A 13676-nucleotide genomic window follows, 5' to 3' on the forward strand; every position below is an offset into this window, starting at 1 on the left:
AGATGATCCGTGAGTAGGGATAAAGTGGTCCTCAATTACATTTCAATAGAGAGCAACAGTAGGGTTCAGGAAGTAAGATCCCATTTATTTTCTCATAGAGAAATTGATTTTAATGTTAACCTTTCTACACAGACCTGACCTACCATGAGCTACAAGGTTGGAAACTGATGATATATGCTTCTGTACAAGCCATAAGTCAGTTTGATTAACTTAACAATTAATTTATATATATAAAAAAATCATACTTAATTGGACAGAGAGGTGGGCATCCAGAAGTGCTTTCAGCCCAGCCAGTAGTAGATCGGAGGTTTATGCTTTGATTGGATTTGACGAACAAACATTTTTATCTTCATATTCTTTCTTTTTTATAGCTTCATCTATTTTTTTTTTGGTCTATTTGTTTTGTAGTATTGGCTTCACAGTATGTGGCACTGTCTGGAACAGCTGCCGCCTCCATTTTAATTTTATTTGTTCTCATATTGCCCACCTAAATTCCCATCTCTGGATAGTAACACCGCTGCTTTTGCAGCAGTTTTAATGAATAAAGACAATACAGGTAAATCAAATCCAAACGCAGTGTAACAGCTTTGCTAAACCAAGACAATAACTGACAACTCAAGGCAGAAACACAGGGAAATATACCAGAGCAAATGAGCAACTAAATAGGACACAGGTGAAGAACACCTTCACAAAAATTCAAGTGTGCAATTAGTATACTTCTTTTAAACTAAAATAAGAAAGTGTACTTATACTTCAGAAATATACTTAAAATTACACTATACTTTGACTTCTGTTTTCGCGGTAACTCTGTATATTTCTATGGCATCGCTGTCGAATAATTAGTAATTGTCAAGTAATCAGCTGGTGAAGTGGATTTACTTAGTGTAGAGTTAGTGAACGTTATCATGAGCATTGTAATGTTTGAAGTGGACGTCTTAACAAATGTCAGTAGACCAGGATGATTTTAAAACGAGCGGTTCATTCATAAATTCATAAATCCGTAAAATCTTACCTTCATGCTGTGGAAATACAAACCGGAAGACAGAACACAACAAGTGCAGCGCTGAAAAGGGGCGGGGCTACATAAGGTCTATACTTGTACTCAATCTTTTGGTCGAGATAGGCCTACTTAAAAATAAGTATAATTAAGTATTACAAGTATACTTGGCTTGTAGTTGTGTAGCCTATTCAATACTTTTTTCACAAAGATTTACGTACTGTATTATAAACTTGCATTGTTTGAAAATATTGATTCATAAAAAAACAGATATGTTCCTAGTTCTGAGCATGTGAATTTTTGTGTAGTCCAATGTTAAAGTACATAGGAAATTTACTTCAAATTACTTAAAGTACAGTTAAAGGTATATTTCAAGTATAAAAAAGACAAATAAATAGGAACATAGTAGTATACATAAAGATAATATATAAACAGTAAACTATAAGTATGATGTTAAGTTCACTTAAAAAATACTTACAAGTATACCTGCAGTATAAAACTAGAAAGTGTACTTTCATAATCTAAAAAATGTGCTATAAGTATTTAACTAGTAAATTATCAGTATACCTATAAGTTCACTTGTAGTAAATATAGTTGCAGTAGAAATGAAAAAGTAGTACTGTTACACTTACTTAAAAGTATGCTTTTACACACTAAAAAGTGAGCCAATTTAGTCTGAAGTATTGAAATAGTACAATTACAATACAACAAGTACATTGATATTAGTATACTTAGCCTACTACTTAAAGTATATTTAAAATATACTTGACCTTTACTTAAATATTAATAAAATTAACTTTAAGTATACTTATTTTTTTTGTAAGGGCATAATTAGTAACCATAGAAACAGTCAGTAACTTGGGAAACAGGAAATAGTCCAGTCATTTTATGAAAAAAGGTTGAACAAATTGCAACAGAAGCAAACTCAACTGATTTTGTATCCTCAATATGTCCTGAGTAAGGAAACAAAAGTCCAGAAGAATCCCATTAGGGGAAAGTTTCGAAAAAGACCCGAATATAGCCCATTCATACGCCTATTCATTCTTTTTCTTACGTGAATAGGGTCAAAATTTTAACCTTTAGATATCACCATGAAAATTACTGAGTTGATTACTTACATCAAGACAAACAAAAATTGTTTTACAAGTTTTTTTTAATTGTTTGTTAACATGAACAAACGGTGCATAATCTAATTACGTATGTGCTAATTTGCATAAATACCACAACAGATCTAAGCATTGGGTATAGCCAGGTGAAAATGTCTTGTTGAATCTTGTTGACAAATAACAGTAAAATACTTAATGTTAAGGTCTGAATGGAACCCATTTAGGCTACCCATGAACATTAATACATAGAGGCAGGAAGAAGTAGGCCTACTTTAAACCAGCCATTATTAATTATTATTGCAGAGATGGGGTTTGGGGCTGGGTCCGTGAGACTGTTTCTGGGGATTCACTTTTTATTTTACTTACCTTTTGTCTTCTGCATTCTCCTTACCATTGTCTCCTGTTCTTCCCTCAGACTCGTCCCCCAGGAACAGTCACACGGACCCAGCCCCAAACCCAATCTCTTAAAAATTAATAAAGGCTGGTTTCTTAAGTACTTCTTCCTGCCTCTATGTATTAATGTTCATGGGTAGCCTAAATGGGTTCCATTTAGACCTTAACATCAAGTATTTTACTGTTATTTGTCAACAAGATTCAGCAAGACATTTTCACCTGGCTATACCCAGTGCTTAGATCTGTTATGGTATTTATGCAAATTAGCACATATGTAATTAGATTATGCACCGTTTGTCCATGTTAACAAACAATTTGTAATACATTTTTTGTTTGTCTTGATGTAAGTAATCAACTCAGTAATTTTCATGGTGATATCTAAAGGTTAAAACTTTTACCCTATTCACGTAAGAAAAAGAATGAATAGGCGTATGAATGGGCTATATTCGGGTCTTTTTCGAAACTTTCCCCTAATGGGATTCTTTGGGACTTTTTTTTTCCTTACTCAGGACATATTAAGGATACAAAATCAGTTGAGTTTGCTTCTGTTGCAATTTGTTCAAGGTTGACCCCCATTTTGGCTTAAAATGACTGGACTAAAATACAAAGTCCATGAAAACAGAAAATAAACCAAAACGTGACAATGACATATTCGAGTCAGTCTTCCTACATTCTTGAATCCATACATATTTGTATACACCCGAATATTTAACATAAACTTATATTCTATTTGATTATGTAATTTGCAATGCTTCATGAAATGAGTCTTTGTCTTATAAATGTACACTTTACGTCTTGTACCATACCATTGCTTGGAATCAAATGTTATGATTTCTTTCAGAGCTTGTTGGTTTGTTGAAGGCTTAGAAATCTTTACTGAAGACAATTTTTAATCTCCATAAAGTAAATTAATAGGAAAACGACTGAACATATAGAGCCAAGGCCACTGAAATATGGGCTGTTACTGTTGTGCTCTATTCACATTATGAATCTTCATTGACCTATGATGCACTCTTGTTATCACTGTAACATAAATGCACCTGCCCCTTGAACTTTTCACTCCCTCATATTGATGAGAATAGAAATTCAGAAACTATAGAAACAGTGGGTTTAAATTTCGAAAAAGAAAAGTTCTGAATGGTTGTTAAGCCAGGAAAAGAGGCAGCAAGGCTAAATACTAAGAGCTCCGTACTATACAAGCCAGTGAGTCATAATGTTTTTTTCAATGCTATTTAATAGGAAATATTTTTCATAGAAATCTGCAACGCTGTTCTCTGAAATAGGCCACACAATAACTGAACCTCTTTTGATGACCACTTGGCATTGCCATTCAATTTGAACAAGGGCAGAAAAAACAATTATGTTATTGAACAGATTCATAGCAGGGACAGTACAAAATCTAATCAGCAGAATGCTTTATTAAAGGATGATCAAAGAAACTGATGATAAATTATGATAAAATGATAAACAGGACCATTTGAAATGATGATTGGTGTAAATGGCACATCTAACAAAACCGCTAGATTGTGATCCTTTGGTTAAATAGGGGAAAATGTGCTTTAGCCGGTCATTATCGCCAAATAAACATGACAGGTCCCCAATGCAGAGCCTATTATATGGCAAGACACCAAATAAATCAATAAATCAATATGTGGACATTAAATAATAGTTTGAGTTTAACTTTTTCATCTTATCAAGACAAACACTTAAAAACGCAATATGACAGTAAAATTCTGTCATTTTTAATAAAATGAGACATGCGATAAAACTTTCAGTTATTCGTATGATCTGTCTGATAAATATCTGAGCGCTGAATGCCAAGATTGACCAATCAGAATGAAGTATTCCAGAGAGCGGTGTAATAAACTAAACACTGTTAAAAGTAAACTTCAAAAAGGGGATATATTGGAAAGCTAAATTGGCAAAGATGACTTCTGACATATGCTTTTTGTAAGCATTATAACTCACTGGTAACACAACTGTGATTTTCATTGTACAGTATATGCAGAGAACGGACTAGAGAATGAATGCAGTCAAGGTCTTTTTGAAGGTCCTAGACAGAAGCATCTGGCGAAGCAGCTTTACATTATTTACAATTGAAACTTGACAGGGGAATCCACCTAGCTTACGCCATTAAAGATTCATGATCGTGATATAGTTTATGTACAGATCTTATGTAAGGCAATACATAAGTATAAATAGGTCTTCTGCAATTAAAGAGCAAGTGTCTGAGACCATCATAGTCTCTACTGACTTGAAACACGGGAAAACCAAGACAAACAAGCCCACCAGAGTGGTGCAAAGTCTGCATTTGAAATTCTTTTTTTTTTACTGTTGCAGAGCAGGGAATCAGACGCCACCTTCAATTTGTTTTACCATGCTTTAACCTCAATAGTTCGAATAAGAAAGACTCTGAGGCAATGAAATCAACTTCTTGGGGTTGGAAGTTGGGACCCAGGGAAGGCTTTCAGGGAGACTCAAACAGGTGGAGATGCTATTCTGGGCAGTGGATAGTTCTCTCCTCCCAGGCAGTGTCAGAGGAACAGAAGCAGATTTCCTGGAAGTAGATTGTGTTCTACAATAATGACAGAATTGGAGCTGTAAGGCTGTATATTCTGGCGACGGGCCCGTGCTAAACAAAAGTAGCACTCAAACCCCTGACTTAAGTCTTCACACAGGAGAGAAGTCGAGGTCTTTCTAAATGTACACTGACACCCACTGTTAGCACGAACGTCCTGTTCTACTACCCTTTCCTATATTTCTCCTTCCCTTGAGTGCATGGCCTGGAGACTGTGGACCCTAGCTGGGGTGAGCGTTGAGGCCATGTTGAAACTATTTTCCATCCACCAAATAAATGAGCTTACTGCTAAGATCAATAGACGTTCCTCTCGTCCTCTCTGATGGAGAGTAAATGCGAGGTTCATTGCACTGGACACTAACACAGTGACCCAGTCCTGGTCTAATGAGTTTTTATCGACTGCAACATTGAAGTTCCCAGCTGTAACTTATCAGGGTTAGTGCATGCTTCCAGGCATACAGGCTGGGCCTCTTCCAAGTGCGGCAATCTTCTCTCCAAAGGCTGCAGCATTCTTCTCCTCTCTCCTCTCTTCCTGTCTGCACAATTCTTATCCATTTTACTGTCCTGTTCTGTTCTCTTGTCTTTTTATTTCTCCTCATCTGTTCATTTATCATCTCATATAATCTCTTCTCTTCACCTGTCTCGTCTCCTAGTCTCATCATTACTCATAATTCACCTTGTCGTAACGCATCTCATTTCATTTCTTCTCTCGTCCTGCCTCCTCTCATGTCATTTCATATCATCTCATCCCTTCTATTGTTTTGTCTCCTCATCTCTTGCCTTCTCTCATCTCATCTCTTCTTTTGTCTTGTCTACTCATCTCTTCCCTTCTCTTCTCTTATCTCATCTCTTCTTTTGTCTTGCCTCCTCAAATGCTTCCCTTCTCCTATCTCATCTCTTCTTTTGTCTTGCCTCCTCAATGCTTCCCTTCTCCTATCTCATCTCTTCTTTTGTCTTGCCTCCTCAATGCTTCCCTTCTTTTGTCTTGTCTCCTCATCTCTTCCCTTCTCTCATCTCATCCCTTCTTTTATCTTGTCTCCTCATCTCTTCCCTTCTCTCATCTTGTCTCTTCTCTCGTCTTGTTTTCCGCACTCATCTCTTTTTCCTCATCTCTTGTCTCAACTCCTTTAATTTTGCAGTCTTGGGGTTTCTCACGAGGGTCTCACGTATTCTCTTGTCTTATCATCTATTCACTTGTCTTCTTCTCTCTTCTCCTTGTCTCATCATTACTAATTTCTCCTTATCTTGACTCATCTAATTTAATTTCTTCTCTCATCTTGTCTCCTTCTCTTATGTTTTTTCATCTCATCTCGTCTTCTTATCTTGTCTCTTTACTTCTCTCTTCTTGTGTCATCTCTTCTCTTCTGTTGTCTTGTCTCCTCATCTCTTCCCTTCTCTCATCTTGCCTCTTCCTGTTCTCCTTCTCTCTTCTCTTTTTCATCATTTCTTGTCTCAACTCTTTGAATTTTGCAGTCTTGTCCCATCTCCCTTATTCTCGTCTTGTCTCCTCATCTTTTAACTTCTCTCCTTCTCTCATCTCCTTGTCCCATCATTATTTATGTCTCCTCATCTTGACTCATTTTATTTCTTCTTTCATCTTGACTCCTTGTCTCATGTCTTTCCATCTCATTTCGTCTCATCACTCCACTTCTCTTGGCTCATCTCATCTAATCCCTTCTTTTCTCTTGTCTCCTCATCTCTTCCCTTCTCACATCTTGTTTTCCGCACTCTTCTCTTTTTCCACGTCTCGTCTCACCTCGTTTAATTTTGCAGTCTTACCTCGTCTCACGTATTCTCTTGTCTCCTCATCTCTTCACTTTTCTCCTTCTCTCTTCTCCTTGTCTCATCATTATTCATGTCTCCTCATCTTGACATCTCATTAAATTTCTTCTCTCATCTTGTCTCCTTGTCTCATGTCTTTTCATCTCATCTCTTCACTTCTCTCATCTGGTCTCTTCTCTTCTCTCTTCTTATCTTGTCTCCTTGGCTTATCTTTACTTATTTCTCCTCGTCTCCTCGTTTTGCCTGGTATTGTCTCCTCATCTCTTCACTTTTCCCATCTTGTCTCGTTTCCTGGTCTCATCATTACAGTTCATTTCTTCTCTCATTTTTTTTTCCATCTTCTCCTTTTGCCTTGTAATGTCTCATCTCATCTCATCTCTAATTTTGTATTCTTTCATTTTTTGTATTCAGTTCACAACTAAACTTCCTTATCTTCCTCTCTGTCCATCCTGTGTGTTGTTTTCCCAATCCTGTGAGACCTGTTTTTATGGTGTTCCTTTCTCTTCAGATCATCTCTGTCAAACTATCCATGCTTGTCATACAATGGCTGTTTTTACGGAAAACCACAGTGTCTCAGCTCAACTGGTTCAAAGGGTTAGCCATTGAGGGAGCAGTCAGTCAACCGTGATCAAACAAACCTGACAGCCATATTAATCTTTCTTTATGTCCACCTCCACAGCGCCACCGTAACAGAAAAGACAAACCTGAAGGACTATTTGGCCCTTTCACTCAGACAGTTGATGTCTTTCTAACTCTCTATAATAATAATAAAAAGCAACAGCTCAATTGGCTTAAGTTCATCATGAAATCAAAATGGGCAATTCTTGTTTTTATGGAATATTGCAGTAATTATTATAAATGATTCATCCGTAGATTCCATACACATCATTATTTGAAGAGTTCAGATGCAAAAGCCTCTAAGTGCCATCTGAAATTGTCTTCTAGAATGATCATTTTTATCAAGCTTGTATTATTTAAGTTCAGTAAATTCACTTAAATGGCAATGAAAATGACCTATTAATTGTCATTTAAGTGAAATTACTGAACTTGCATATATGATCTTGATAAAAAATTTTATCATTCTAGAAGAAAATTTCAGATGGCACTTAGAGGCTTTTGCATCTGAACTCTTCATTTTTTAATCTACCCTTGTAATCTTTAATCAAAATGACTTCCCCTCCCTCTTGCAGCGACATCTCTTCTCTTCTCTGATGACGTGTTTACTGGCACGAGGGCGGGACAACCTGTCACTCACATGAGATCGACCAATAGCAAACCACAACAATCCAATGAAGTCCCGTCCTACATATTTTCTTGCAAAAAGCCGTTTCACTCAGATATATACATCTCAATAGGGAAGAAAAGACTATCGAAACGTCCATTTCAAGCCGAACTTAATTTGGCCAGTGCACTTCATCCATTATAGTTACAGGAGGAGAATCCAAAGTCAGAATGTGTGACAGGAAAAATCTGTTTGTATTATAACATTATGATGTTCCCTTAGGATAATCACAATCACTTTGATAAGTAAAAGACATATTCACTGAAGTCAGTCAAATACACTATTTTAAAGTACCAGTAGACTTTATGAAAGTCTTTCTTCCCATAGTCTTTTTAGTTGTAAAAAGTGCAACAAAAAAAGTGTGATGACCGTATTTGGCAACACATTTAGCCTCCATATGTCCCGAGGGACTCAGCGAGCTTCTTACCTCTGATGCAGATATGCAACCCACACAAAATTTACCACCTGGGAGATGGACTGCAGTGACCTTGTATATTCGGTTGAAAACACATGATCCTTATGCACTGCAGAGTCTGCGTCCAATTCAGCTGCCTTTAATTACCCCTGTAAGTTATGTCATTGTCTTTCCCTCAGACTTTTGTACACGCACACTAACCACATGAACACAAATGCTCACACCACTGAATCACTCAGGATTCATTAGTTCTAGAGGACACAAGTTCCTGTAACTTCGATAGAGGTAAGTCACTTTTCTCATGAATATTCATTCCCGGTGTCACAGGGGTGGGGAGTCGAGGGGATGTCATGCCTCAGCTGCTAGTTCATTTCAGAGCGCTTATTTGGGGACTAAGCTATATACAGAGTCTATAACGAAAGACCAGAAACTCACTGAGACAAGGTTGATTGTACAGTATATAGTTAGGCTGAAGTCTGAGACTACTTCAAATGGTTCTGTTTTGTAGTTTTCTACTTTAATATGAGAAAAATCAATGTTAGTCTATGCTTTTGGGTGACAGTTAAATTGGCAAACAGCTCAAGCCTCACATTTGAGTTCTATATTTTGGGTTAACACTTTATTTTGATGGTCCACTTAGACATTCTTCTAACTAAAGTAACTGTGCAACATGTCAACTAACTCTCATTAGTAGACAGTCTGCTTAATATCTGCTGACACTTTATTGTGATGGTCCTCAAACAGATATTCTACTGACTATAAGTAACTTTGCAACTACATGTCAACTTATTCTACTAACCCTACCAGTCTAATACTCAACTAACACTCTAATGAGAGTTAGTGGATGTGTAGTTGCAAAGTTACTTACAGTTAGTAGAATGCCTAAAGTGGACCATCAAAATGTGTTGAAGTGTAACAGTTCATTTCTGTTACAGAAACATCTTACTAAGATTAAATTTATGTTATTCAGTGCAACAATGCTGGACTAATGCGACCAGTCAGTTCTCGAACAAATGACTCTTATGAACCAGTTCTCACTAAATGAGCCAAGAATTGTTACTTAAATCAGAGCTTTAAAGTTTAATGTGTGATATTTTATACGTTTTATTAAATTTGTTTAATATTATATATCTGTTTACAGGTTTAAATTCAGTTTTGAATCCCAGATTTTCAATGAGGCCTCAGATGTCAGGCCCCACTCTATGTGTGTATATATATTATTAATAATTAAAAGCATGTCCTGATGTCTCAAACACTTCAGAAGTTGCTATCACACACTCTGTGAAAAGCATGGGAGGGAAAGACCTTGGCACTTTACAGTACATCAACAGTACTCTTTCTGTCTATCCTGCAAACCAGACCACTTCCTGTTTACTGAGTAATTAATGTTGCAGAAACGAACATTAGATAGAATGATATCCTTGGCGGTAAACATTAGTGTCCTAGTTTTCATGGAGTCTTAAAACTATCTTTACACAGAAGTCGTGTCTGCTCCTTTCAGTGCGGAGAACTGTCTACAGAGCACGCTTTAAATTTTCAAACCAAAAGCGTATGAATATGAAAGTGATGTGGGGAGAGAACGAGAGCGCAAAAAGATTGAGAGGATTTTCTCTTCTACTCCTAAAATCAACCAAAATATGAATTATTCTATTTAAACTAAATCAAAAAGTCTCACCCCCCAGTGCGAGGTATTTAAAACAGTTCAGGAACTGCTTATAATACAACATATGAAAAATCTGTCTTTTCCATAAACTACTGAATTGTACGTTCAGTAAATAGCACTTTGGGACTGAATAGTGCTTTGGTTTGCAAGTATTACCAATACCACTGGAATCTTCATGAAGGATAATTGTATGTGAATGTCAATGTCTATTATTTTTTTTTTGTTAACCTTTAATAGCGCAAGAGAGATTTGTATCCAATGTATTCTCTGAGAATCGAAACCATGACCTTGTCCATCCTCAGTGGTGCAGTAAACTCACAAAAACCATCAATACAGCAGACTCTGCATTCATATTCCAACAAAGAGAATCCTCTTCATTATTCATTAAACTCTAGATCTCACACTGAAGATTGATTCACTTGTGTATATATAAATAACCACTTCCACACTTGCTCTACAAGTCCCTTGTGTTCACTGTCTCAACTCATCTGTAGTTACAAAATATAGCCTTCTACAGTGTGGCAATGTGACAGACATGCTAAAAATAGATGTACATTGTATTATAGCAATTTCATGGGTTTATTTTGTGGTCTCTAATGATGCACGGTATAATACTATCCCCATTAAACTTATTTGATTCTAAGTTATTGTAAATTGTGGTTTTAAAAAAGCACCTGCTAATAATTGCACATTTTGTGGGAATGTTTTTCTCAAAAGCCATGTGTTGCCAAATACATCAACTAACTTTAAACTACACAAAATGTAGGTGTCTTGCAGACTAATGATTGTTTTTGATCACGTGGACAGTCTAGCTTACATAATTTGATATTTCATATGAGTGTAGTTAACTCATATTTTATGGCATGGTAAATTAATGATATGTAGGGTGGCTCGGCAGGAGCTGTGGTGCAGCAGTAAGTTTGTATCATAAAGAAGTGAAGCAGCACGGATGAAGATTCACATATATTTTCGTATATCTTATATAAAGTTTCTTCTAATGCTATTCTGAAGAGGACAATATAAAAAAGTACCAACCCCATCTCTCTCTAGAGTCCTGTTTAATAAAGGCACAAAAAGCTCATAAATAAACAGTTGTGGTGGCTTGTTGTGGAGTGGAGCCACTATAGACAAAAGTCATCATGTGACAATTTAATTCTCATAATGCTTAGTGGTAGCCTAATATTTATGAAAAAGACGTCGAGAAATAACGATCTATACAGTTGACTGAAAGTTCTTAATGTGAACATACACGCGCAGTCTAGACTCTAGAGTAGTCAGAACCATAGACTGTAAAAAAAGAACCTGGTCAACGAATGACTCGATAATGAACCGGTTCTTTTTAGTGAATCAACCGCATACAGTTCAACCAGTGTAGTCCGAATCTTGAGCGAATGACTCTTTTTAGTCTGTTCTTTTTAAATAATCAAAAACATACAGCGCTACAAGATGGCAAAATCCGAAATCGCATCTAGCTACTTCCCTACTATACAGTAGGTGAAAAACAGTAGGCTATGTAAAAAAAAAAAAAGAAACAAGTAGGCTATGTCTGAATTCATAGTAGGCTAGCTACTCATAAAAGAGTAGGCAAAAAGTACCCGGATGGCCTACTTCTTCCCGGTGAGTTTCTGAAGTGTGCATCTGATGGACACTTTACTATCCTATGAGGCCACGGGAGAGGATTTGTGAATGGCAGTGATGCTAAGCAACTGAAGCTGCAACTTTACTGGTAGTTCACATGACGGCAGCATGGCAAATGTAGTAGGCATGTCTAGATTAGGCTACATTCATACTATATAGATCTTGACGGTCGTGTGTGAAGTAATTACTTATTCAAAATAATAGCCTACCTACTCAAGAGAGTATGCGATTTTTGACACAGCCAAAATCACAGGTTTTGATTTAAAATTTTGATTTTAAAATTTGACACAGTTTGATTCATTAACGAATGAATGACTCGTATGAGTCGGTTCTTTATTTAGTGAATCAAAATCACTTTACTGGTGTAATCTGACTCACTTACTGAACCGCAGGTTTTTGCATTGCTTTCTGTCTCGAAATTATCCAAGAACTTAAATCTTTATACTTAAGATGTATTTTGAAAGAAAGGAGGAAAGAAAGAATGAATGAATGGATTAATGAATGAAAGAAAGAATGAAAGAAAGAAAGGAAAATTTTTGGACAAATTACTTGCATTACTGCCAAAATGTCTTTGTAAAATAATTAAAAGGTTTAAGCGCACCGTTTAAGTATTGTAGGCTATTACATTTAGATTAGCTATTTCTAATTAGTTAAATCTGTTCCGTTTAAATCTTAAATGATCTTTTTTAATTATTCTTTTTTTTCTTTTTTCTTTTTTACAAACACTTCTTCCTCAAAAGTTTAATAATCGTCAAATGGAACTGACAAAGAACTTTAGGATTTTAAGTCCTAAAAACGGTTTAAACACCTTTTCTCCTTCACTCTCGTGATGACTGATAACATCTTGTTTCGTAAATTGGCGAAAGGGGGTTATACTCTCTCCGGAGAGAAGAGCTGTGAGGGAGTGAACAGATGCCTTTATTCATGATTTGTTCCTATCGTTGTGTTTTTTCCACACACAAATCCTCGGGGGAAAATCCTCGGGTGAAATAAGTCACATGAACAGTTGCATTGACTCCGTCAGCGGTGCCCCGGCAACATCCAGAGCTCGACTGACTCAACTCCTCGAGCCTGAACTGGACAGATACGCGCTTATATACGCCAGTATGTGCTTTATCTGATTTTTAAACTCATCTGTCTCGCTTAAAATGGGAAAACAGCCCATGAACACTAACATAATCCGCTATGGTAACCTCTCTCGATCTATGTAACTCATAATATCTCGGATGCTGATTCATAGCAGCCTGAGAGAAAAACCACAAAATCCAGCGATTTCACTCAGGTGTGTGCTGGCAACATTGAGAAAATGTATTAAATTCAACTTACGCAGATGTAAAGCAACAGGCAAGATGAGGCAGGCGTTGCAGAGGAGAGGTGTCATCCTGAACAGATCCCAGTGCACAGAAACTGAAGGTAGTTCAGTCAGAGGTGTGTTCATTTAGCAGAAACTCTGAGCATCAGCTTGCATTGCGCTGGAGTGAGTGATGAATGATTCACTAGCGCGCGTATCTTGTAGTAAAGGGGAGGAGGCTGCGGGAACACGGAGGCTTATTTCGAGCAAGCACAACTTTTCATTTCACTCACGCATTACTACACGCTGGTCTACATACACTATCATTAATAAATCATCAGCAAATATTACATAATGCTAACGTCAGTTGCTCACGTAGCTTATAGGCTACAGATATACATATATAATATAGGCCTGCACATACATATATAAATCTATATTTTGTTTTTTAAAGTAGCCTACTTGAGTGTATACTGACTAATTATCTGTAATGTATTATGTTGTATTGTATTATAAGATAAAACATACTAA

At 36.6% G+C, this 13676-nt stretch overlaps 1 protein-coding gene across 1 annotated transcript in view; it reads right to left on the reverse strand.

The window, feature by feature from the left end:
- Nucleotides 1-13321, reverse strand: part of nrn1la (neuritin 1-like a) — a 34816-nt gene extending 21495 nt beyond the window's left edge. The window contains exon 1 of the mRNA XM_084408759.1: nucleotides 13181-13321. Within this exon, the coding sequence (XP_084264885.1) occupies nucleotides 13181-13292 (112 nt within the window). The 5' untranslated portion in view covers nucleotides 13293-13321. The remainder of the gene's footprint in view (nucleotides 1-13180) is intronic.
- Between the last annotated feature and the right edge of the window lie 355 nt (nucleotides 13322-13676).

Source organism: Rutilus rutilus, assembly GCF_951802725.1.
Source record: "Rutilus rutilus genome assembly, chromosome: 5".
NCBI lineage: Eukaryota > Metazoa > Chordata > Actinopteri > Cypriniformes > Leuciscidae > Rutilus > Rutilus rutilus.